A 27,043-nucleotide genomic window follows, 5' to 3' on the forward strand; every position below is an offset into this window, starting at 1 on the left:
TGAATCATTGACCCCGTGTATTTATTAGTTCAAATGAATTTGTGAGTCACTGAATACTTATAATCGAGGGTATTAAGCACACACCTACTAGTTATTCATAATTTGCAAGTAATCCAGTTAGGCCAAAAGAATAGAAAGAGAAAAAGAAAGACGGTCTATTGCTATTTACTGAAACTACTGCTGCAGCACATAATTCTGGAAAGGCAAGGAGTCCATGAGAACTAACAGGAATGGGAAAGCCCAGGAAAAACCCTAATATTTTGCAATTCCTGTAAAAGGCTGTTTCCACACTTCACAAGCTTGCCTAAAAAGGCTCCTCTGTGCCCTCTAAACACCCCTTCCCTCCCCCACAATCACTAGCTCCATATCATATAGTGCACTAGTTTCTCAGATCTAGGTCTTTATAGCAGCCGAGAACTGTGGACCACATCTCCATCATCATCCTGTTCCTCTTATGCCCCTTAACTATGGTTCTGATGAGAGCGTCCAAGTGCAGTCGCATTGGGCAGAGGAAGGCCGTAACCCTCCCCACAGCGCAAGGTAACATGGTTATATTCTACGCACAGGGAAAGACAATGCGGGCTGCCAGAGGGACACAGCAGATCCGGATCCCTGCCCTGCGTCGCTGTCTTCTTCTCCCAGCCTGAGTTCCTCCTTGGCTTCAGATGGCAGAAACAAATCTTTCCATATTGCTGGAATAGGTGGCATGCCGCAGGTAGGCACTGGGGCCGCTGAGCTGCCCACTGGCATTGTACCCATGGGCCAAGGAACTGTAGGAGCTAGGCGACATCCTGCCATAGAAATCCATAGTGTCATTGCTGAGTGGGGGCGAGGTAGGCATCCCTAGGCGGGCAGAAGCCCCAAAGAGGTGGTTGCTGCTGCTGCTCTGAGAGTAAGAGCCTTGGTTCACTTGGAGCTGCTGGGCGCTGGGGAGCGGGTAGGAATAGGGCATGGCATTGTGGGGCCTGGGGAGGCCTGGGCCTGCCGCGCAGCCTTGGCTGGGGTAGGCCGCGGGTCCCGCGAAGGAGCAGGCGTTGCCAGGAGAGGGTGTGACGTCCGGGCTATGTTGCTGGGCCAGTTCGGGGCTCGGCTGCGCCATGAGGGGCCCCAGGCTGAACAGGGGCGGCTGGGACGGGTAGCAGAGGGCAGCGGGAGGCGCGTAGGCCGTGCTCAGGGGAGGCCCGACGGGCTGGGCCTGCGCTTCGTGCATGTAGGCCGGGTAAGTGGAGAGGTCGCTGCGCTTGAAGCGCTTCCTGCGGCGCAAGAAGCTGCCGCTCTCGAACATGTCCCGGGCGTGCGGGTCGAGGGCCCAGTAGCTGCCTTTGCCCGGCCGGCCGGGCTCTCGGGGCACCTTGACGAAGCAGTCGTTGAGCGTGAGGTTGTGGCGGATGCTGTTCTGCCACTTGCGGGGGCCGTCGCGGTAGAACGGGAAGCGCTCGGTGATGAAGCGGTAGATGCCGCCCAGCGTCAAGCGCCGCTCCGGGGCGTGCGCGATGGCCATGGCGATGAGCGCGATGTAGCTGTAGGGCGGCTTCCCGCGCTGCACCGGCCGCTTCCTGCGGCGCCCGGCAGGCCGCGATCCCCCCAGCGCGGCCGCCTCTTCTTCCGACGGCTCCGGCTCCAAGGCCTCTCCCGGAGGGGCCGGCTCCACCTTCACCAGCGCGGGCAACCTGGGCCCGGGCCCGCCTTCGGTGTCTGCAGGGCCCGCCGCGCACGTTGACGATTGGGGGCTCTCAGCCGTCATCCCAGGCTCTGGCCTTCCCACCGACGGCGGCGGCGGCGACGGCGACGCGGGTTCCGGGAAAACAACGGGCAATCCTTGCGGTGGGGACGCGCCAGCCTCGCTGCTCCTGGCTGCCGTCCGGAGGAGCGTCTCCAAGGCAGCCCCGGTTGTCAGGTGGCTGATGGAGACGGGGTTGGGAGGAGGGTCTCTGGCGGCTTTGGAGTCCGACGTGTTCGGAGGACGAAGCCCGGGGACAAGCCTGGACGTCTGCGGCGCGCTCTCGGGGTCAATCAAACTACAGTACAAAACGCAGCGTATCACCGAAGATCGCGGCTACCGCCGGCGGCGTTGGAACCCGTAGCCAGGAAAGTTTCCACTGCGCCCCAGCTTGCCCCAAAACGGAGTTGGGAAGCGCCGCCGTGGGGGAAAAAGCGTGGCACAGGGAGTCGCTGGGATCGGATCCCCTGAGCCTAGACAACCTCCAAGGGTCCTATGACGGGAGAAGAGATGGAATCCGGCGCCGGGAAGGAGCCAGCCGCGCTGAAGACGGGGTTCCCCCGAAGCTGGCGCGTATAGAGTCCCGATCGAGTGTCCGCTTAATGTTCCCCAGAGAGCGCACAGACAACGCGGCGGCGGCGGCCGTTTCCCAGGCTCGAGCCGCGACCCTCGGGTAAAGTGAGCCCGGCAGGGACCCTCCGCGTTTGCGCTGCCTGCCCGCCCGCCTTCCCTCGCAGCTGCCTGTGCCTCCGAGGGCCGGGTGGAGACGCAGCTGGCCGAGCAGCAGCCTCCCCTGGTGAGAATGCCGGGGGCGCAGCGAACCCAGAGGGCTTTGCTGAGAGGGGTGGCTGAGGAGGGAGGGGCCTGGCCCAGGGCAGGAGCCGGCGAGAGGTGTCGTCAACCGGGAGAGGTGGAGGCGAACCCGGCTGCCAGGTCTTTCCCCGCCTCGGCAGAAGGAACGCAGCGAGAGACGCCCAAGGCATGAGCGGCGGCGGCAACTCCATCGGCGGCTGGTGGCTCCGCTTTTGATGGGGCTGAGGATCCATGCTGGGTTTCAGTCAGAACCAGCCAAAGCTCTAACGGAGCTCTCTAAGGTGCTGATCCTAGTTTGGCGATAGGATCCAGCACCTCGGATAGCTCCTTTACAGTTCTGGATGGTTCTGACAGAAACCAGAATGGATTCAAAGCCCCACCGAAATCGGAGCCACCAACCTCTGCTGAACGCTCCGACGGCGCGCAAGAGGCGAACGCGTTGACTTCGGCCCGTCTGGCCAAAGAGATGCGGCTCCTGTTCTGACAGAGAGGGCGATCTTGCCACTGGCGCCCTCCCCGTCGCCCCAACCCGGGCGCCTTTGCTCGACAGCAAAGCCCGCGAGTTCAGTCAACGGAACAGTCGAGCCGTCTCACGCGCGATGCGGCAACGAACCCGGGGTTGCCATTAGCTGTACACTCAGACGGAAAGGCCAAGACTCACGGATGCGTACCTAACTTCTCCACGCTTGAGACCTGGTTCAGAAATTCAGTCTACCCAGTGGGTGGGTGTGGGACTCTTACTCCTAGGCATGCCTGCCTTGCCCACGCTCAGTATGGCCGTTTGGCCTCTGAGTCGTGTCCGGGGAAGCAACTCTGAAATAAGCCTAGCTTGTTCAATGGGACTTACACCGAAGTAAATGCCATGGTGGCATGAAACTCTGAGGCTGTGATCCTGTATTTGCTTACCTGGGAGTAAGCCCCACTGAACACGAAGGGACTTACTTCTGAGTAGACATGTATAGGATTGCACTGTGGACTTTGCAGTGCATCCACACACACCCCTATCAATCAGCCAGGTCTTCAGCAGTTGCAGTGAATTGCTTTACAAATAGGACTAAGTTGTGGGTGATATAAGTCCACAGGTGGTTATTGGCTGGCATAGCCAGCAAAAGGGGATCTCCGGATTCAGAAGTAGTATACAACCGTGGCTTGTGGGCTTCTCAGAAGCATCTGCCCAGCCACTGTCGGAAAGAGGAGGTTGAGCCAAACCAGCCTTTCCCAACCGGGAGCCCTGCAGATGGGTTAGACTACAACTCCCATCATCACCCCAACCTGTCTGGGGTCTACTGTCTGGGGATGTAGGAGTTGTAGTCCAACCCATCTGCAAGGTGCCTGGTTGGGGACTGCTTCCATTTGAAGATGGTCTGATCCAGCAACACTCCTTCTGGCTTGCTTCTTTACTGTGCAAATGTTTATGTTGCGTCCCAGCCATAACACTCAAAGTACCTTACAAGAATAACAAAAAATACAACGTGACCGTAAAATATCAATCAGCCACTGCATAGTACACAGCAATCAAACCACATGCTACATAAACTCCTGCAGAAATGTTAGTTACGGTATGAATGTCTGAAACGAAGTCTTAGAATTCAACTTACCAGAAGAAGTGCCTCTTCTGGAATAAAATGTGAAAAGTCTTTGAACTTTTTACAATCCCCTGGGAAACTAGGATTCAGTTTGGTTAAAATCTGGAAAAGCGAGTCTCTTCTATTAGTTAATTTCCTGGCTGAATAAAGTTGAAATCAGTGAAGTGACCAAGAGAGGTGATCAAGTAATGTGTGCCCAAGAGACTGAACTGGGCAGCCTCTATCTTGCAAGGATGACTGAATAAATATATGTAACGTATATTTGAACATTTTAAAGAAGATCCAATGAACTGAATAGGTTTTGTTTCCTTACGTATGGAGAATAGTGCACAGTAATGTGATGTAGATATATTTTTAAATATTTATAGCCAGTCATTCTTTGTATAGTCCAAGACAGCTAACAATGAATAATGAAATACAATAAAAGCCAACCAATAAAACAACAAAAGTTCAACAAAAATAATGAGCCAGCAGTTAAGTAATTAAAAACGGCAGCAATAAAAATGCAATAGAGAGCAACGAGAGTAATACCAAGTACAGTAAGGCCAAGTAAACTGAAATCCTATATACACTCACTTGAGAGAAAATAACTCAGTGGGATTTATTTCTGAGTAATGTAAAGGATTGTAGCGTTAGGATAAAATCCACCATAAGTCTTACTTAAAGACTAGACCCATTGAAATGAAAGGAACTTAAATTAGTCATGACTAACTTGTCACATCCATTTCAATGGGGTCTATTCTAAGTTGGATTTATATTAAATTTTACCCTTTGCCTTTAAATGCCAAAGGTCTTCCTGAACTCGATAATTCAGCAGAAGTCCATCAAAGGGAAACAAAGCAAACCTCTCCAAAGTCTGAGCTGAGAAAGCCTTCTTCCAACCAAATGTAGGTTCAGAACAGATAGGAGGGCCTCTCTGGATGACCTTAATGAGCAGACAGGCTCATTATTTATTTCATTTCTATCCTGCCTTTCCTCCAAGGAGCTGAAAGAGGAGTACACGATTTTCTTCCCCTCGTTTTGTCCTGTGAGTTAGATTAGCCTGAGATGTAATGGCTGTCCCAAGGAGCTTCTTGGCTGAATTGGGATTTGAACCTGGACCTCCTGGGGCCTGGCCTGACACTCTAACCCCTATATTTCACTGATTTTTAAAACCACCTAGCTTTGGTTCAAACATGCCCACAGTAATTGGGGTGTTTTTTTAATGATCTGGTTTGCTATTTAGGGTTGGGGTGTCATCTGTGGCTCAATTTGGGAACCACACAGACTAGCATCCATGCTGCTGGTTCCGCAAACCTATTTCAGCTTCACTTTAGAAGGATGCAGATGTGAGTGGGCTAAGTTTGCATCACAAAGTTAACTGTACCCTGCACTGTGGGAGGACCACAGGCCAGAGCAGAGAGAGCCTTTTTCACACTGAAAGGTCTCTTGTACTGTATTTGCTGGAGCAGAATACCTGCCTCTGCCCTTGGATCAGACAAAAGCAAGTAATAATCCAGATCAAGTAAGGAACTATATTGGAGGACATCCTGGAGTAGACAGCTGTGATGCTCTACAACCAACAATGGAACCCTAAGCATGTTAGTAGTAATAACCATGTTTACTCAGAGGTCTTTCCCATTGTGCTCAGTGGGGCTTACTCTCTAGTATTATACTTGAGATTGCACCTTAAATGGAACTTCCATGTCTGTCAAAGAAGACAGACAACACCAGGGAGTCTCTCTCTGTCTTTTAAGCACTGTATGAGCTTCACAGAGCCATCTGACTCCTTGTTTAGCTTGATCTTATTCATGTTTATTCAGAAGTAAGCTATTGAGTTCAGTAGGAATTGCTTCTAGTCCATATGATTGTAGCTGTTCAGCCTGATGTGATACATCTTTACTCAAAGGCAGGTGGCACTGAATTGCTCCCCTGTTACCAGGTAAATTGGCATAGGATTCCAGCCTCAACCTAGAGCAAAATCTTTAGTATTTCAGAATACCCAATAGGAAATTAATTCAGAAATAAGTCATTAATTTAATTCTCTCCAATTGCACAAATATTTAACCATGATCAGTAAAAATTCAAAGGATTGACATGATGTAATTATCAAATTGCTTTGGCTGGATGCAGCTGGAAAAATCCAAAGGTAGCACACATAGATTCTGGGGAAAGGAAGTAGAAAAATATCTGCCATCAAAATAAGAGGCAAGCAAGTCTTAAGGATTAGATGAAGTGGGGATAGATGCCATACGACAAGAAAGACTGCAGATTAATACAATTAGGGTGCAATCTTGTTCATGTGTAAACAAAAAAAAAACTGGTTCATGGAAAGTTGGGGATTGTAGGACTTTTTTTCTACCTAAACGTCCATAGGATTACGCCCTTATATAATTAATGGGACTTAATTCGAATAGGCATGTATAAGATTGCACTGTTAGTAATATTTGCAGCTTTAAAGAAATGTAATTCACGCCTATCGACCCACCCACCCACATTAATTTATATTTGGTTACTTCCCATCCTAACCCTGTTTACTCACAGGAAAATCCCACTGATTCCAACAAGGGCATTCCCAAAGCCAAAAGAGAACGAAAGAGCAATCCTAAATAGGTGTGTATTTACTTAGAAGTAAGTCCCATTGTATTCAAGGGGAGTTATGCCCAGCTCAGTGTGCATAGGTGATCGCAGCCTGGAAGTGTTCAGAGATCCAGGTTGTCCTGCTTTACCATTGACACTTTGGCCACAGCTAGACCTAAGGTTTATCCTGGGATCATCCAGGGTTCACCCCTGCCTGAGCACTGGATCCCCTGTGTGTCACCTAGATGAACAGGTTTGACCCCTGGACGATCCAGGGATAAACCTCAGGTCTAGCTATGGCCTTTGAGGAAGACCATTGTAGCTGGAAATAAACCAGAGTTCAGGGGGCAATGTTAGTTTCCAACAACCCAGGCAGCCTTACGATTTTTATTATCTAGTGAGTTTAGACCCACTGCAATTTTGTTTTAGATTTTTCGGCCAGTGTAGAACTAAACTAGTGCTTGTGGGGTGGAAAGGGGAGTTGAAAAGCCATCAGTAAGAAACAAGCTGATCTATAAGGAACTTCAAGGTGCTGCTCTTTTAGATTCTAAATAAAAAGCAAAGCTAGCCGAGATGGTCCATGTGAAAAAATTCTAAAAACTCCAAAAGCCACTTAAGCCTACACCGATAAATCCTGGCTGGGAGCTGCAGTGCCAATAAGGCATTTCGATTGATGAAGGTCAGTTCCTTGGAGTTTAGGTGATGTCAAGCTAAACAACTAGCTGGAGTCTACAAAAGCATATGCCAGAATAGCTGTTCTAGAGCACATTCCTATTAATGATTAGGCAGGAGGGGAAAGTCCTACGACTGGGAGCATTCGTGAATATTTATTTATATAGCACCATACACTGATGGTGCTATATAAATAAATAAATAAATAATAATTGTAGGACTTCTTTCCATCTAAACATGCATAGCATTGTGCTCTGAGGGTAAAAGCCAACATAAGTCCTACTTAGAGTAGACCTATTGAAAGAAAGTTAGTCATGACTAATTTATGACCCATTCATTTCAATGGGTCTACTCTAAGTAGGACTGACGTTGGTTTTTACCTTTAGAATATGCCACTACAAGGTGTTTTTTTCTGGTTTGTTGGGGGGGGGGTCCCATCTTTCAGAGTTCTTTTGTAAACACACCCTCTTATTTTTGCAGATGGGTTGTTTTTATTACTAGAAGCCCGTTAAAGGGAATCGTGTCCTTCCCGTCGATTACACTGGAAGAATTTTGCTTCTTCTCTTTTTTGGCTTGAGGTGGGTGGAGTTGGGGGGGTTGTCAAGAGTATACTGTGTTTGCGTGGGCCGGGAGGGTGGTGGTGATACACGTTTCAGTAGCGATCATGTAGCTCATGAGAAAGGCAGAAGGAATAGGATGAGAAAAATAGCCAAGATTTTTTCATTTGGAGATTGATTATCTTTCTGACTGAAAGCACCCTGCAATCGCTGGGCGTGTGTCGGACAGTATAATGTTTGCAAATGAAATACTTGTTTTAAACACTATTTCCCCAGTATTAACAGGGCTGAACAAGTGAAATGTATCCCGTTTCCAAGGCATGCAAAAATAGCACAGGAATACTGCAAATGTCTGTTGTCAAGATCTACAGCATACAAAAACCAGATCCTGCCCGAATTCATGTCTACAAAGCCACATTTTTTTTTCTAATGGGCCAACAGAGCTACCTACGTCTTGGAATAAAATACAGTGCTATTTCTTTTCTATTTCAGAAGCCTTTGATGTAGCGATAGATGCGCTTTTTGCAGATTATTATTTTATATATAACGCAAATGTAATAGTATCACTATTATAATTGCCACCAGATCACAGTTATCACTGCAATACAACTATAATAGTATTTTATATTTATAGCTTCAAGAACTCCAGCGGAACAGACCTGGAGCCAGATTTAGAAAACAATGTAATCCCCGAAGCCTGGATTGAATTCGATTTAAAGCCCGGACCAAGACTAAACTCTATACAATACGAAGTAAGATCCACTGATAATACAAAGTCTGATCGGGATGCCGGTTCCATTACATTACTTGCCATAACAAGTGTCTTTACCTCCACTTTTGATCGGGTCACCCTATTCTAAAAGACATTCATTTGGAAGCTGTATGTTTAAGTCTTCCGCCTCTTCCACTGTTGTTTTAGTACTCGTGCACTATTTACACGCCTTACCTTTTAGCTCTCTTCATCGGCCCTGTGCAACACGCAGGCTGCATAGCAGGCGATCACAGTATCTTACAAAACTATTAGCCATTTATCTGGGATTGCTAAAATGTGCTGGATTTGATCAATTCCCATTGGAATCTTCTATGAAGTGAGCGCAGATCCAGGCCATCTTTACTCGGAAGTAAGTCCCACAATCGGGCTTCTTCCCAAATAAGGGTGCATGGGATCACAGCCTTGGATAAGCACCTCACAGTCAGGGTTGCCAAATTTGTAGAATTTGTAGAATAACAGGAGATGCTTTACAGAAATAAATGTGTTGGACTGTAAATTATCTTATTTTTGTAGCTGGGCTTACAGTGGGTTAGATTGCGATTTAGTCATAGTTAGAGTATAGACCCATTGAAATCAATGGCACAGTAAGTCAGGACTAACTTAAGTCCCATCGATTTCAATAGGTTTACTTTAAATAGGGCTAAATCCGACTCCGACTCCATATCTTCATTTTAGAAAATGTTCTTTTGTTTTTTATTACAAACATAATGTTTTGTGTGGCTTTTTTTAAAAAAATATATTTTATGCGAATATCGTTGTTCATGACCTGTTTAATGAAACAATACATTGCTTATGAAGGGATCCACGGAAGGAAAAAAGAAGGCCCACTAATAGCAGCTGACACTTATTTTCAAAGCGGTGTGTTTAGGTTGAAGGAACAGGAGGCTGAGGACATTGTCAGCTCGTGGTTAAAAAGAATAATTTTAAAAATGGGTGCACATTTACTTGGGAGAAAATTCCATTATAGTGGAAGGGAACAATCCCATATACCCACTTACCTGGGACTAGGGACTTACCTCGGTGTAAACATGCATGGGTTGGACTGCACTAAGGAACTCCAAGGTGTTTCCTTTTTAGATTATATGATGGAAAAGAGAGAACAAGGCTTATTTATAAAGATTTATTTTTTAAAAAAAGTCCAGTGTAGTACTTGAAAGAATAAAATGTTACTTTCCTACATCCTGACTTGTTCACTCTTTTCCATAGGGTTATTTTGGATTTTCTCCAGGTTTGTCTGACCACCCACTACACTTTTCTTTTACATTATAAAAAGCAAAAATAAAAGCACTTGTCCATTAAAAAAACACACTCCCCCCCCCAAAAAAAACCCCACATAGTTGGGCAATACCTTTATTAGAAGCAACCTGGAATTTTGGTTGGTATAGCCTTTATTATTTTAAATAGGATTTACTAGCAGTGGCAACTAAAGCTGAGAATGCTGATCAGGACAAATTAAACATTTTGTTTTATTTTATTTGTCGGCAGGTGGGGTGGGGGGAACACGAAATCACTCTTGGTTTCGTGTGTATTTATCGTTAGGATGGTTTACTTTATACGATTTGAAGAGCTGTGTATGCCATTCATTCAATATAAATAAAGACACGCCTATTTAAATTTATTTATTTATCTAGGACGGCGAGTGCATACGTCGTTTTTCCTTTTCTTAAATCCCATTTTTTAAAAAACGGCAAAGCAAAAGTATTTGTATTTCTTATTCTGGGAAGCAAATCTCATTCGAATAAGCTTTTCCACTGTTGGTGATCTCGAGACCCCTTTGCCAACTTGATACCAAGCCGAAAGACAAAAAGCAAAGAAGAACGAAAGAAACCCTCACTGAATATCCATAAAGCAGTTAACAAGACCCCCTAACCTGGCTGTGAATCCTCTTTGCTTTCCCGGACTTGCTTGGAAGTAAATCCCTCCCATTCATGTCAATGGGACTTTATTTCCCCCAATGTGACTCTAAGGGCGCCGATCGATGCCGTCCCCCAAATGGATCTGCTTCTCCGACACTCAGTCAAGTTCTTAGCAATGGAGGTCCCCTTCACAGTCAAAATGGATTTACTTTACAAATGGATCCTTTGCTTTTTCACCCGGCCGAATGATATACTTTTAGTTTGATTTGTAGGACAGGGATAGGAACCGTTTTACAGCCGGCTTCTATCCAGGCTTAAAAGGGGGGGAGGGGAGGAGAAGTCCTGCTGAATTCATGGGACTTACTCTCGGGTAAGTATGTATACAGTGCAGTAGCCAGTGGAAGCTGGTGGCTCCGATTTTAGTGGGGCTGTGAATCCGCTCTGGGTTTCAGTCAGAACCAGCCGAACGCTAAAGGGGCTATCCAAGGTGTTGGAGCCATTTTGGGGATTGGGTTTGACGCCTTGGATGGCTCCTTGGATGACTGAAACCCAGAGCTGATTCACAGCCCCACTGAAATAGGAGTCACCAGCCTCCACTGCTTCCAGAGGAGATTGGCAAGATATAACAGAGAGGCGCGATAGATCACTGCCAGCCAGCTGGAGTTAGGGGGTAGTTCAGCTCGTGTTTTAAAAAAATGAAGTGGTGCCTGCTTGTCTGAGGAGAGATGAAATTTGTATACTGGATTGGATTGTAACAATGTTTGTTTGTTAGTTTACTTTTTTAAACTAGTTTGGGATGCCAAAGACACCTTTCCTGTGGAAAGTGTTTCAGTCTGTCCATTTATTATTTGTACCACAGCTTGCTTTTCAGCCTATTAGGCACTCGGAGTAGCTTCACAACAAAAGGCAGACTTTCAGTTGAAGCCAAAAGGCACAGAGAGAGAGAGAGAGAGAGAGAGAGAGAGAGAGAGAGAGAGAGAGAGAGAGAGAGAGAGAGATTCACAGGGAAAGTATTCTAGGACCATGATGACTTCACCACTGAGAAAACCCTGAAAAGACTGGCAATATGTGGGCATCCTGCCCCCTTTTTAAGATGGCTATTAGGAAAAAGAGGCGACTAGCTCTGGTGCTATGAAATGTCAAAAGAGGTTTCTTTATCTTATCAGAAATATAAAAAATGTTCAAAAAACTTTAAACCAAACTTGTAGAATGCTCAATGTTTTGGATCTGGGGATTGTTCATCAGGAGCTTGTAGATACTTTTTACAAGACCGTAGTCATGTTCATTCTGTCTCCATCAGCAGTCAAACTGTTTCTCTTTTTTCTCTCTTCCTGGAGCGGGCAATCTTCTGACAGACAATATTAGCAGAAGGTCCAATTGTCTTTCTCTGTCCTTCAGAAAGGCAGCACATATATGGAGGCCCATTGGCCTGCTTCTTCTGGCATTGTGACCTGCTGCTGATGCTGTCTGCTCACTCTCTCAGCAGGAGAACACATTGGTTGGTCCCTCTCCTTCAGCCAGGCAGCATCAGCAAGATGTCACAATGGTTGGTCTCTCTCCTTCATCCAGGTAGCATCAACAGGAGATCACAATGGTTGGTCCCTCTCCTTCAGCCAGGCAGCATCAACAGGAGATCACAATGGTTGGTCCCTCTCCTTCAGCTAGGCAGCATCAGCAAGATGTCACAATGGTTAATCCCCCTCCTTCAGTCAAGCAGCATCAACAGGAGATCACAATGGTTGGTCCCTCTCCTTCAGCCAGGCAGCATCAGCAGGAGATCACAATGGTTGGTCCCTCTCCTTCAGCTAGGCAGCATCTGTAGGAGGTCACAATGGTTGGTCCCTCTCCTTCCGCCAGGCAGCATCAGCAAGATGTCACAATGGTTGGTCCCTCTCCTTCAGCTAGTCAGCATCAACAGGAGGTCACAATGGTTGGTCCCTCTCCTTCAGCTAGGCAGCATCTGTAGGAGGTCACAATGGTTGGTCCCTCTCCTTCAGCCAGGCAGCATCAGCAAGATGTCACAATGGTTGGTCCCTCTCCTTCAGCTAGTCAGCATCAACAGGAGGTCACAATGGTTGGTCCCTCTCCTTCAGCCAGGCAGCATCAACAGGAGGTCACAATGGTTGGTCCCTCTCCTTCAGCTAGGCAGCATCAGCAAGATGTCACAATGGTCCCCTCCTTCAGTCAAGCAGCATCAACAGGAGATCACAATGGTTGGTCCCTCTCCTTCAGCCAGGTAGCATCAACAGGAGATCACAATGGTTGGTCTCTCTCCTTCAGCTAGGCAGCATCTGTAGGAGGTCACAATGGTTGGTCCCTCTCCTTCAGCCAGGCAGCATCAGCAAGATGTCACAATGGTTGGTCCCTCTCCTTCAGCTAGTCAGCATCAACAGGAGGTCACAATGGTTGGTCCCTCTCCTTCAGCTAGGCAGCATCAGCAAGATGTCACAATGGCTGGTCCCTCTCCTTCAGCCAGGTAGCATCAACAAGAGATCACAATGGTTGGTCCCTCTCCTTCAGCCAGGCATCATCAACAGGAGATCACAATGGTTGGTCCCTCTCCTTCAGCCAGGTAGCATCAACAGGAGATCACAATGGTTGGTCCCTCTCCTTCAGCCAGGCAGCATCAACAGGAGATCACAATGGTTGGTTCCTCTCCTTCAGCCAGGCAGCATCAACAGGAGATCACAATGGTTGGTCCCTCTCCTTCAGCCAGGCAGTATCTGTAGGAGGTTGCAATGGCTGGTCTCTCTCAGCAAGTTATGTTCTTAATATTTCTCCCTTTCTCTTTCTGAAGCAGACAGAAACAAGCAACTGTTTACTGAGGTAGGCAGCAGCAGTCCATTGGATTCCATTTTTATATAGAAATGTTTTGCAAAAACTCAAAGATGCCTGCTCTGAAAGCAGACAGACGTCCCATACCATTTTGTGGGGGAGAGGAGAAGAATCAGAGATTAACAGTGCGTTTCTATGCATGTCTAATCAGAAACAAACAAGACCCCCCTGAGATCAATGGGATTTATCTCAAGTAAATATATTGAAGAATCAGCAAAATAATTTGGAGGAACAAAGATGGGCGAGAAGCCATTTATGAAACCATTTCGGCTTGAATTACTGGGTCAATAATTCACAAATGTTTGGACAAATTGCTGTTTTTTTTTCCTTGCCCTATCTGGAGAAGCTGGGGGTTGAATCTGGGACCTTCTGCATACAAAGCTTGTGCTCTTTAACACTGAGCTATGGTGCCTTCTTGGGCTGGTGACATAGATTAGACCCAGAGGGAGAAAACAAGTAAACAGGCAGCAGTGAGAGCAGTGAGGAGGAGGTATACTTACTTCTAGAGAGGGGCTCAGTTTGAGTTTCAAGGGCCTCTCGAAACCTGGAACCAGTGCTGGCCACTAGTGAAAATGATATAAGACTTTAGCTGCAATCCACAGGCCATTTCTATCAGAAATATTTCCTTGGTTTTAACAAGACTCCTCTGGTTTATGTAGACTGCAACTTGAGCCCAATTTTCAACTTCAATGGGAGCTGCTTGTAAAAAACACACCGTGGATCAGGCCCAGTGAGGCACTTGCCATGTCCTCGCACCCAGTCAAGTCCTGCCAGTTCTTATTTCCTGCGTGGCTCAAAGCAACCACATTGGCATCTGCTGAAGTCACATCCATGACGATTGTTATGACGATCTGACACGGCTTTTGATGTTTATAATATCAGTCAGCGCTGAGTTAAAGTCAATGTATATATAAAACAACGTATATATAAAACTGTGTGCCATTACAGTCTAGCACTGCAAACTCATGGAATCCTAGGCTATGCAAGGGAATAGGTTAGGATAAGGGATTTATTTTTTGGTTCGTTCAGTTTATGTATTGCCCTGTAGACTCAAGGTGACATAGAAGCAGGCTGGTTCTCATTAAGGACAGGGTGGGCTGTCTTCAGTCTTGAACAATATACTTTGTTTCAGTAAGAATCACTGTGATCCACCAGTGTCTTTTGAAGTTGCAAAGCAAGAGTACTGAAGAAACAAGATCACTTAATATTTAAAGAATATCTACTATGTGGCCCTGAATATGGTTAAGAACATAAGGATTGTCTCATTGGGTCAGACCAAGAACCCACTAGACCAGCATTCTTTCCAAGGATCCCAGCAACCAACAGGCACTGGGTGGTCCAACAGTGGACAATATTCTGGCTTTTGCCCCTCCTTGCTATAGAACAAAGTCAATGGGCTACAACTGGGATGACTCTAAAGCCATCCAAATTGGTGGCCATCACGAAGTCTTGTGGTAGCAAATTCCATAATTTAACTATGCACTGCATGAAGAACTACTTTCCTTTTTCTGTTCTGAATCTCTCAGTAATCAGCTTCAGAGAATGACCCTGGGTTCCAGTATTATGAGAGAGGGAGAAAAATATCTTCCTAACCACTTTCTCCACACCATGCATAATTTTCTATTTCTACACCTCTATCATGGCTCCCCCTACTTTTCTCTGAATTAAACAATCCCAACTGCTGTAACCTTGCCTCATGGGGAGCTGCTCCAGGCCTTTGATAATTTTAGTTGCCCTTTTCTGCATTTTCCCCAAATCTACAATTTGTTTTTTTTAGGTGTGGTAACCAGAATTGTACACAGCATTCTAAGTGTGGTCGCACCATAGATTTAGGGCAGTATGATCCTGGCAGTTTTCCCCCTCAATTCCTTTCCTAATTATGGGCTCCATCACACCTACTTTTTTTATCCAGTTTTCATCCACGGTTTCCACCCTCCATTTCCTTAGCAAGTCAAGTGCTGGGCACTTTCACGTCTGTGCGTTGTTGTGCTCTTTCAGCTCATGTATCTTTTCACCTGGAGCACTACTACGCCAGCAAAATCTCCTGCCCCGCCCCCTACATTCTCCTTTCCCCTGAAGTTAATTTTTTATTTTAAAAAAATATTTCTTTATTTCTGCCAAATACAATAGTACAGCAGCCTGAAACTGCGCAATTACGGTAAAACAACACACTATGCTTTCCCCTAAGATCATATCAAACAAACTCCAAGGAAGGGAGGCCGTTTGTAGGAAGCCAGGGGGAACTCACGGGCCCAGACTGTTGCTGCCCCTTGGCTTGGGAAAGGTTTACAGGTGAGGAGGAGCAAAGGTTTGTTTTGCTCATTTCAAAGGGTGGGCAGATGAACAATCGTTTTAACTAATTTCTTTTGTAAAGGTGGTCAGGTCCCCTCCTTTGCTCCAAGGTGACCAAAATGCTTAGCTCTTTGTATTTTTTACAGATAGAGATCAAACTTGGCATGGTGATAGCTCTTAAGGAGGGCTTTAGCCACCCCAAGTTTGGATCACATCTGTTCATGCCTTGATTTTAAGGATTTTTTAAAATGGAAATTAACAAAAATGCTTACATCTGCAAAAAAATTAAAGATAAAGAGTTCAAACTTGGTATGGCGATAGGTCTTAAGGAGGGCTTTAGGCATGCCAAGTTTGAATGAGATGGGTTCATCCTTTGATTTTTTAGGATTTTTAAAATTCCCCCCTAAACCCTTTTCCTGATATCCCACCAGTACGAAAGTCCACCTTCTTGCAATTGTGATCTATTTTCCTTTACTTTGATCATGGAAGCTGTGCATCTCCAGTTCATAAAATAATCTGCTCAAGAGTAAATCCCATTGATTTCAACTGCATTTACATCCAAGTCATACTAAAAGCTTTAACTGCTGTGATGAAGAGGGAATTTCACCAGGTTCTCTATATATACAAATGACTCCTGCTGAAATTCCCTTTTCTATGCAACTGTTAAAGATGCAGGAGCTCTGTCCTCCTTTTCAGATGGTCACCCTAGTTAAGCCAAGGATCTGGTATGGTATATTATAAACATTTTGTCTTTTCCTTTGTCAGTCGAATTGGAGCGGGTGGGTAGGAGGATTAAAGTTTTTAAAAGGGACTAATAAACCAAACACTTTTAGCTATGCCTCATCTGCATCAGGCCTTTTGACTTTACAAATGTGTTGAATGGTAACTGGGCTGATGAAAGAAAGAGAAGAGATTTTAGGGGGCAGAGAAGGCACCAAAATGTGCTGAACTTGACCTGGAGAGATGCTGAATACACAAGCATGGCTATGTTTTTCAGGTTTTCTGACAAATAAGAACTTGAAAACCTAATTTAGGCCAACATTGTCAGTCCAATTTTCTCAAAAACATACTTGTGCCAGAATTTCCAGTTATTAAACAATCAACGGCTCTTGCTAGCTCCAGGGCCTACATCTGGCCAAGAGTGCAGCCAAACTAGGAGTTCTCCTGAACAAGCCCCATTGAAGCGAATGAATATCCAAGGGGCTTCAGGTGTTGTGTGGATTGTGTCATGGTATAATTTGGTCACTTGGAGGCACTGGACTTAATTGTATCAAGATGGAGGCAGGCGTTTCCCTGTTGCTGTTCTAATCTAGATGGAGAGAGAGACAATAAAGTTCTTCTCAAAAAAAGAAAAAGAGGGGAGGAAGCTCCACAGGTGGAAAACCTCCTGGTGAATTGTGCCCCAGATCTGTTCGTGAACATTTATCGCTGGTATACCAGAAAGGTAGTTGATTTTTCGTTTTGTTTGTAAGGTTAGAAGTATGTAGAAACTGGCGGAACAACAAGGCTGAAATGAAGGGAGCTCCAATTTTCCAGTAAAGTATTGCACTGATAAAAATGTAGATTTATTTATTTATTAAAAAATATCCTGCCTTTTAGAAAGCTTTCCCTAGATTTGTGCTATTGGAGAACAAATGAAAAACTGGAAAATTGTAAATTGAAGCCCTAGGACAGTTGTTGTCTTATAAGACATCTCATTGTCAGCTCCCATTGGGGGTTTATCAGGCTTCTTCTTGCAGGTCTTCAGGAAAACTCTGGAGACCCGCATGTTTTCACTAGCCTTAACAGGAGTCTCCAACCTTTTTGAGCCCATGACAACATTTGGCATTTTGAAAAAGTTTAGGGTGGGGTGGGGTGGAGGGCCAATTACAAAAATGTTGGGAGCATCACCCTGTGTTTGAACCACATACTGGCCTGGTTCAGACAACACGCTAAACCATGCTGCTTAACCACGGTGGCTTCTCTCTCTCTCCTCTTTCTTTCCCCCCTTCCTTCCATCCTTTGGCTCCTCTCTCTCTCTCTCTCTCTCTCTCTCTCTCTCTCTCTCTCTCTCTCTCTCTCTCTCTCTTTCTTTCCTTCTCTCTTTCTTTCCTCCCTCCCTCCATTCTTTCCTTCTCTCTATGACCCTGCCTCCCTCCCTCTCCCTCTCTCTGGCCCTTTTCTCTTTCCCCCATTTCGTCTTTAAGCTTCATCCCACATACCTGCTTCCCTCGGATTATCCCCGTAGCGCTAAGCTTTCGAGGTTGTTTTTGTTTTTGCTACCGGGCGACAGCGATCTTTTGCATACCAGGAAGTGAGTTTAAGGGGGGAAATGTAAAAAATCATTTAAAAAATTAATGGATGATCCAATTCAATTCAAATTTGGTATGCTTAAAGCGCTCCCTAATATCTATTACTGTGCCAATTTTGGTGTCTTTATCTTTAAAGCTTACACAGATGTAAGCATTTCTTTAAAATCGTGCTCCTGCGCCCCAGCTGCGGCTCAGAAGATACGCTCAAAAAGTAGGGGCTAAATACGGCAATTCTTTTGGCTTCATTGCACAATTAAAGCAGGATGCCTGGGAGTACTTCACAATCAAAGCAGATTATAAGGTGGAAAACCTCTGAGTCCTTTGCATGCAATTTGCAGTGATTGCACAGAATAACGCTGGTGTGACAAAGCTCTTTCCTCTCCCTCTCTCCCCATCCCCATGCAATTTCTCCTTTCATTTGCATGTGGTAAGAAAAAGCTCCCTTGCCCCAAATCAGCTGGAGGGACGCAAAGTCTACCCCCATCCAAGTATCCTGTTGCCCCAAGGGGTCCTTGCTGGTGGATGGCCATTGCCCCCTTGCTCTGTTCACTTGCACAGGGGTAATATAACTTGGTGGGTGCCTCAGCCTGGCCTTGCAGGTGTAATGTCAACTGGGTGCTGTGTTGGGGCTGATGGTTTTATTGGTGATATCTGTTTTTATTGCATCCACTTTGTATGGTTTTTATCCTGTATGCATCTTTAAGAGAGTTTTGCCTTTAGAGGCAGCTGAAAAATAATTCTAAATACATTTGTTTAAGATCTCTATTTCAAAGACACTTTGAAGTACCTATTTCAAAGGTACTTTGGCTAGAATGCCTAATAGTATAACAGTATCAAATACCTGTCAGCCCGTTATTATGAGGGACGAGTTGGTATAGAGAGGGGGACTATGGAGTACAGAGATCCCTGGGTGGGATCCCTTCCTGTGGGGGCTCTCTCAATGGAGATTGCGCCACCTAGTGTCAGGGAGAGCTTTTGCCCTCCCCACCGTGGAACTGCTTCACTTTCTCCACTGGGAGTGAATTGCAGTCATTAAATGGAAGAAAATAAAGAAATGCCTTTTGGGTGGGCCCTAAATCTTCTCCTTGTCCCTAGTAGCCACACTCTTGTTGCTTCCCCAACGGTCCTGCTTGTGCCAGTCCTATTTATGTTGTCCTTTTGAACTTAAATGTGAAGCCACTGATGATCAAGTCCTCTTCTAGTGGTGTGCCTGTGTACATGAATGGTGTGTACATGTGAGTGTATGAATGGAGTGCGTGAATGGGTGTGTGTCCAGGCAGGCGAGCACCGACAATGTGGACCACATGTCAGTAGTGGGGTAGCCCACCTACCTTGGGCTTTGGCCCGTCCACTTGTGGCTGATCGCATGACTGGCATTTCCCCTAATTACATGCATGGCATTGCAGTTTCCCATGCTGTCCAAACCTGGCACATGGCCCAGTGGGGATGGCTTCCTCCCCACCCTAGAATCCGTGGCTTGCAATAGGGGTTGAGGAATGGGACAGAAGCTTCCCCCGCGGCACAGTGTGCCCAGTTTGGATGATGTGGCAACCTGTGATGCGGCATGGGTAATTAGGGAAATGCCAGTCATGCGTAGCCACTGTGTTCTCTCCAAAGAGTTGGACGTTAGGGACCAGCTTCTATATATGTCATGGGTAGGAAATCTCTGGAGATCTAGGGGCCAGTTTTGTCCCTGCGTGAAGCCACCAGTGCTCACATTCCTGCCCCCTGCCATTGTGCCACCAAAATTCAGCAGTGGGGCAGACATTTTTTTGACGGCTTGAGTGGTGGCGGAGGCAAAATAGGGTCTTTTTGATGCCTCTGCCACCCCACCCAATTTTGGTGGCAAACCAGTTTTTTATTGCCACTGCAGCAAATTCAGTGGGGGCCAGTGGTGGGGGCCGCACAGGTCAGGGGGCCTGCACACTGCATGTATATATGATATACAATCAAGGTATTATGTGGATAATAGGACTTTTCAGAAGAATAGCCCCCCAAGTGTTCAGTGAATGGCGGAGGGGGGGAGGTGTTTAGTGGGATGGTGCCCACTAGGCCTGTACAGCTGCTGGCTCTGCCCTTCTGTATATGAGTGTGTCAGCTGAGAAGATGGAGTAGCAGGTGTGCCCCCTCACACAGCCACTCACCATTTGGGGGCGTTTCTTCTGAATAGCTTGAAAGACCTAGGGAGGTTGTGGGCTCTCCCACACTAGAGGCATTCAAGAGGCATCAGTCAGGGATGCTTTAAGGTGGATTCCTGCATTGAGCAGGGGGTTGGACTCGATGGCCTTCTAGGCCCCTTCCAACTCTGCTATTCTGTGACACGATGACTCCATGAGTCTTCTCTACGAGCCCATGCTGTATCACACGTAACGATAAACAGGGGAAAACGGCTACTTCAGAGTGGTTATGATCTGCCTCCTTTTCATAGCAAATCAAGAAGAGATACGCAAATGTCAGTGCTAAACAGAGCTTGCCTTCTTCTGGGCAGGGAAATAAACATTTTCCTAATCTGCTCGCTGTGCTTGGCTGCTCACTTTGCAAGTTTTGCGTCAGCCCTGCTCAGTTCCAGGCTCCCGAGGTCAGCACCTGCAACAGAGTTTAACCTCTTGGCTGCCAGCCTGACAGGAGGAACTCTTCGTTTTTTGACTGTCAAATCAAATAATGCTGACTCTGTCTTTGCAGCTGTGAAAGACATACGTGCGTATTTTCTGAGAAAAACGAACAAACAGTGTTTCAGTCCTAAACAACTATGGGAAATGCATTTGTCTCACTTCGAAGCAAGGCTGTAATGCAAAGCCACTTACTAAGAAGAAAGTCCCATTGTACTCAAATCGATGTACACTTTTCTCTGCAGGATTGCTGATTATTATTGCTGATTAAACATAGCAACCTGGATTACATCAGTTTACACCTTTTGCTTCCTCTAGTGAATTTGGAGCAGCATATTAGCTTCACTACAATCCTGCAAGGTAAATTAGGCTGAGAAATTGTTACTTGCCCAATTGTGACAAAACACATTCTATAGCCAGTCTGGACTTGGCTGTGGAATTTCCCCGTAGCCAAGCCCAGCACCCTGCTAGCCCAGCACCTAGTCTCCTAGCTTCATTCCATCTTTGATTTCTTTTTTCAAGGTCCATTCTGCTTTAATTCACATTTGTTTAAGAGGTTACCATATGATTTCCAATCATGTTATTTCTTATCCTGCCACATTAAAAATATCTATCTATCTATAGGGAAATGACTTAAGAATGTATGCAAAAATATTTCTAAAAATACCAGCCACTGAGATCTGGGTTCCCCCCCTCCCCCATCCAGCTTAAGATATTTTGTTTATCTAGGCTTGTCTCTCAATGCAAATTTGCCAGAGAACCTCATTTACCATCATTTCATTCAGCAAATGCTTATGGAGGTTGGGGGGGCAGGATCCTCTTAACCCCATGTAAGAGTCTTTTTGCAGATAGCGCACCTCCACATGGGCCACATTCACTGAAATGCTGGGAATAGCTCTTTGTGTAGGAGTCCATGCCTGCTCGCTTGTGCACACACGCTGCATATGGATAGCTTAGGGTGACCATGGCCAGATCTATACCAAGCAGTATGTAACACTTCGAAAACGTTTTGAAGCCTGTATAGGGCAGAGCTTTCCAAACTTTTCATGTTGTTGACACACTTTTGAGACATGCATCATTACGCGACACAGTAATTCAGTTTTACTAGAAAACCAGAGGTTAAACTAACCCCTTATAAGAGATATGGACACATACTGTACATAAATTGTAATAACGAAATGTATGGGGACACAACATATCTCATGGAAACCTTTCATTTATATTTTTAAAAATATATGATTTGTAAGATAATAACGTACATTTTCAAGATTGTTGTCATTTATGAGTAACAATATGTAAATATGCGCAAGAATTTTTAAAAATTGATTAACACCAATAACTACTTACCATTTTAATGAAACGTATGAGGTTGATGGGATGAACACAGCTTTTGAATATTTGGTGGAATATTAGATAAAGACACTCGCATTTCATCATCAAGCATTTTTAAGCTTCGACGTTTCAGTGCCTTTAAGTTTGTCATCGTTGAAAAGGATACTTCACAAATGTATGTAGCAGAAAACTGCAGAAGAATTTTTAACGCTTTTTTACCTATGTTTGGATGCATTTTTGAAACGCGAATCCAAAAGCTGTCTAAGTCACCCTCTTCATACATCATTAACAGACTTCGTTATGTTCGCGCGACACACCTACATACTGCAGACGACACACTAATGTGTCGCAACACACAGTTTGGAAAGCTCTGGTATAGGGAGTGTGTCCTGGGCCCTTACAGTTGTCACTACTGTTATAAACCATAATAAAGCAGTAGTGTAGATCCTGCCCATATGAAAAGGAGGACAGGGCTCCTGTACCTTTAACAGTGATATTGAAAAGGAAATTTGAGCAGGTGTCATTTGTATACATGGGGAACCTGGTGAAATTTCCTCTTCATCACCACAGTTAAAGCTGCAGGTGCCCTGTCCTCTTTTAAATCTGGTCACGCTAGTTTAGTTCCTGCACCTTTAACTGTTGTGATGAAGAGGGAATTTCATCAGGTTCTCCATATATACAAATGACACCTGCTGAAATTCCCTTTTCTATGCAACTGTTAAAGATACAGGAGCCCTGTCCCCCTTTTCATAGGGTCACCCTAGGATAGCTGTTTCCTGACACTCCATGGAAGAGGAGACCAGTGATCATCAGGGTCTCTCTTAGGCAAGACAGCCTGGCTTCCTCTCATGCCTTTCACAGCATCTTGATCTGCAGAGTTCAGCAGGAGATGATCAGCTGATTTTAGAGACTCTGGGAGATTGTCTATATGCCAGGTGAGCCTCGTCGGGGAGATCATTCCATAATTGGGGGGCTACCACTGAAAAGACATCTCTCTCTAGGACTCCCTCCCAGTCCAGAAAGATTGACGGATACCTTTACATTGTGGAAGATAATGAGTTCTGTGGAGTACATGGGGACAGACCACTTAGGGCAGGGGTGGGCAGGAGATCGATCTCCAGATGTTTGGGACTTTCACTCTCAGAAGCCCCTGCCAGCATGGCCAATGGTCAAGAACGCTGGGAGTTGAAGTTTTCCTGAAATTGGGTGGAGGCATCTGGGTGTAGCCCTTCCATTCCAGAAGACAGATCCTTGATTTAAGTCATAAAAATAGCAGACCATTATGTTCTAGTATGTTGTTGTTGTTTTCGCTCCATAAAAACAAAAATCAGTTCTGCTGTAGTTCACTGAAATCAAGAGGCAGAGGGTTATGCTGCACGTTCAGTGTGAAGAACTTTAATATTTATATGTGCCTTGTAGGATTCTGAGGTTGTTAAAGAAAATACCACCACTAGAGGCAATCAGCGAGAACCAGAACTCCAAAAGTGCTCCAGTGCACACACAAAAGATGAAGATTGTCAGCTTTTGTTGATCAACTCCTGTTTCTCTGCCTTTAACAGCAACTTGATCTGCAAACAGTTGGGGGTGGGGTGGGGGGAGAAAGTGAAAGAAGTGATAGGAATGCAAATTCTACTTTGAAGATTGCATTCTGCTGTTTATGGTGGCCCAAGGTCACATGAAGGACATGACAGAATCAGGACCATTGCCTTTGGCGGACTGCTGCTGGATCCACTGTTCTAAGATTAATCCAGAAGTAATGCCATCACTTTCCATGGCTCCATCTCCAAAGTGGGCAATTGCCTCCAGGTTTAATTCATCTAAGGTGGCCAACAGACTTTTGCCTGCATAGCTGGTTCTTCTGTCTGTCCTCCAGATTTTAACTCCTTGCCTTGCTTCTTCCATGCTCCTAGTTCCTGCTCTCACCTTCATGCTGGTTCTTTACCTACTGACCTAGGATTTCCCTAAATATAAGGAAAAACTTCCTGATGGTAAGATCTGAACAACAGTGGAACAATCTACCTATGGAGGTTGTGAGTTCTCCATCTCTGGAGGATTTTAAGAAGAGGTTGGACAGCCACCTCCCATTGATGTTTTAACTGGTTTTTCTGCACATTGCAGAGGATTGGACTAGATGTTCCTTATGGTCCCTTCCAACTCCACAATTCTATGATTATATGATTCCTTAAACCATCTTCCTCTTCTATGTGCGGGAGAAGTCTACAAGTGCTAATCTTGGCTCAACCTCTGTCTTGTCTCTGCTGCTTATTCATGGAACTTACCCCTGACCCTCTACTGCCCTTGATATTGCAATGTATATGCACCTCTATGCAAGGGACAGAGATTGTCTAAAACTTGGCTTATAATGGTATTACAAATGACTGCTGGAAAAGGTTGGACTCGATGGACTTGTAGGCCCCTTCCAACTCTGCTATTCTATGATTCTATGATTCTATGAAAATGCAAGTGATTGAGAAGATATGGTCATAAGTGAGCTATTTCTTCTACATATCCCCTTAAGCTTCTGGTACTGCTGCAAACAAAATTATTGGATAGTATTATTATTATTATTATTATTATTATTATTATTATTATTATTAATAATTGCATTTATATACCACCCCATAGCCGAAGCTCTCTGGGCGGTTTACAAAAGTTAAAAACAGTAAACATTAAAAACAAATATACAAAGTTTTAAAACATAAAAAGCATAAAAACAACAGTAACTTTATAAAAACAGCTATTCTGGAGTCCGTTAAAAACAAACAAACTCAGCTCATGTTGTTAAATGCCTGGAAGAAGAGAAAGGTCTTAACCTGGTGCTGAAAAGATAACAATGTTGGTGCCAGGCGAACCTCACCGGGGAGATCATTCCATAATTGGGGGGCTACCACTGAAAAGGCATCTCTCTCTAGAATTCCCTCCCAATCCAGAAAGATTGACGGATACCTTTACATTGTGGAAGATAATGAGTTCTGTGGAGTACATGGGCACAGACCACTTAGGGCAGGGGTGGACAGAAGATCGATCTCCAGATGTTTGGGACTTCCACTCTCAGAAGCCCCTGCCAGCATGGCCAATGGTCAAAAATGCTGGGAGTTGAAGTTCAAAACATCTGGAGATCTTCATTCTGCCCACCCCTGTTCTAGATGTTTTGGACTACAACTCTTAGCAAACTTGACCATTGGCTATGCTGCCTGGGGCTGATGGGAGTTGGTGCAAAACATCTGGAGGTTATTTTCTGCCCACTTCTGCTTTAGGGCCTTAAAAGTCATAATCATTTCGAGCTGGCTCAAGGCATTCGACTGCCTGAGGCAACTACCACCACTGCTGCCACTACAGAAACAGACTGAATGGACTAGCGGTTGAATTTTATTTTAAAACTGGTGACTGGGGGGTATGGTGCACACACAGCTCTCCTTCAAAAGCTGGCCACTGCTCTGTGCCCCCCCCGCACCCACCACAGTTGTCTGGCTCTGCCTAATTACAGGTTGGGCCTCTTATCAGCACCATGAACTTTAGTTGAATCACAGAATGTCTCTTGAGCACCATTGCCTTGGAAGAACAGCAAGGTATAACTCCAACAAACAAACAAATAAATACAGTAAGTGGGGAATGTGAGGGCAAGGCCCCATGCTGACATGATCACAGAAGTGGCCATCTATTTGGGAATAGATGCTTTTGCATCTGGAATCGGCCTGGACTGCCATGGCCTGGTGAAATCTATTCTACAGAAAACAACGTTCTAAACACTATCAAAAGAGACTCTCAAGACATGCAAATAACTGCTGTCGGCCTTGGCAAGCCAGTAAGTGCAGAATGTAAAGCGGAGAGATGCATGATCTTGCCAGCTCCGTGTAAATATCTCAGGACTTGTAGCTGTTTCTTCCAGTCATTTGTAATAGTGTTCCATTATGTGGGGAGTGTCACTACTTCTTTTAAAGCAAAAACTAGTCTGGGCAACACCGAAACAGAAGGACAGAGAAAGAAGAGCTAATCCTGATGGAATGAGTCACGTTGGCTCTGGGATTGGCAGAAAGAGGTGGCAGGGATGAGAAGTTCAGCTGTCACAATGCAATAAGACTTTGCGGCTTGCTAGATGACAGTTTGACTGCTGTACAATCAAAAGAATGGGGGGGGGATAACAAATTGCTATATTCAAACGCTTGGCAGCCATTGTGGCAGGACAATAGCTCCTCGGGTTTAATACAGGAGGAAGAGGAAGAGGAAGAGGAAGAAGAAGAAGAAGAAGAAGAAGAAGAAGAAGAAGAAGAAGAAGAAGAAGAAGAAGAATCTTCCACCTGCTAATAGCAGGGTGAGCACACCTTCCCCCCCCCCCAGGGCTAGTTTTATGGGGCAATGTGAATGCACCCATGGTGGTATTAGTATTATACTCATGAAGATGAGGGCTTGGGCTGGATAATATAATATGTGAAATTCAGCTAGCTTAATTAGTGAAATTATTAATTTGGAACCCTTTGTCTCAAACCTCAACATTCTCAGTTTTGATTTGGGAACAGGGAGTGGGGAGTCCATCCATAGCTTCCTCCTGCATCCCGCCTCTTTCAATATTCAGAGCAGCCACCTCACCTCAGGAAAATTGCGATAACGAAACAAGCTGTCAGGTTCCTCGGCCTTCTCACCTTAGGCAGAAGCACCCCCAGGCTTATCTCTTGGCCCACTCACCTAACCTCATTTAATATTGCTGCAAGTGTCTCCACACACAACCGGACTACTCTGCTCTGTTTCCAAAATGCTCTCTGCCTTTTCTACTCCACTGCCTGAGCAGCACTGTCAAGAGGGAAGCAGCCCACAATTTATCTCGACCCGGGTGCAGAACTTCAGCCTTGGCAAAGTTCCAGTCTGGCCCTCTGGTTTTGCCAAAAGGTCACACCCCTTTCCCCCCCAACCATCAAGCGTTTGGTGGCTTCCTGGCTTTTGTGCAGTTTTTTTTACCCCATTCTAAAATGTTTAAATGCCTCACCTAAGGCTCAGTTATAGGCAGTAAGAGCTTTAAGCTACCAGATCAGATTTTTATTATGCGGTCACAGACCCAATAAAAGCAATACCAACAATCATTAATTTAAAACCATAAAATCACAGTCTTTTGTTCAACAGGCTAAAAGAGTTATTTAAAACATACACATATTTA

General features: G+C 45.4%; 1 protein-coding gene across 1 annotated transcript; it reads right to left on the minus strand.

Moving 5' to 3' along the window:
* Window positions 1-661: 661 nt before the first annotated feature.
* FOXE1 (forkhead box E1) lies at window positions 662-2,766 on the minus strand. The gene is made up of 2 exons (XM_063128444.1): window positions 2,468-2,766; window positions 662-2,018 (listed from the first exon to the last, which is right to left on the minus strand). The coding sequence occupies exons 1-2, from the start codon at window positions 2,764-2,766 to the stop codon at window positions 662-664; spliced, it is 1,656 nt and encodes a 551-aa protein (XP_062984514.1).
* Between the last annotated feature and the right edge of the window lie 24,277 nt (window positions 2,767-27,043).

This window comes from Elgaria multicarinata, chromosome 6 (genome assembly GCF_023053635.1).
Source record: "Elgaria multicarinata webbii isolate HBS135686 ecotype San Diego chromosome 6, rElgMul1.1.pri, whole genome shotgun sequence".
In the NCBI taxonomy this organism is placed as follows: domain Eukaryota; kingdom Metazoa; phylum Chordata; class Lepidosauria; order Squamata; family Anguidae; genus Elgaria; species Elgaria multicarinata.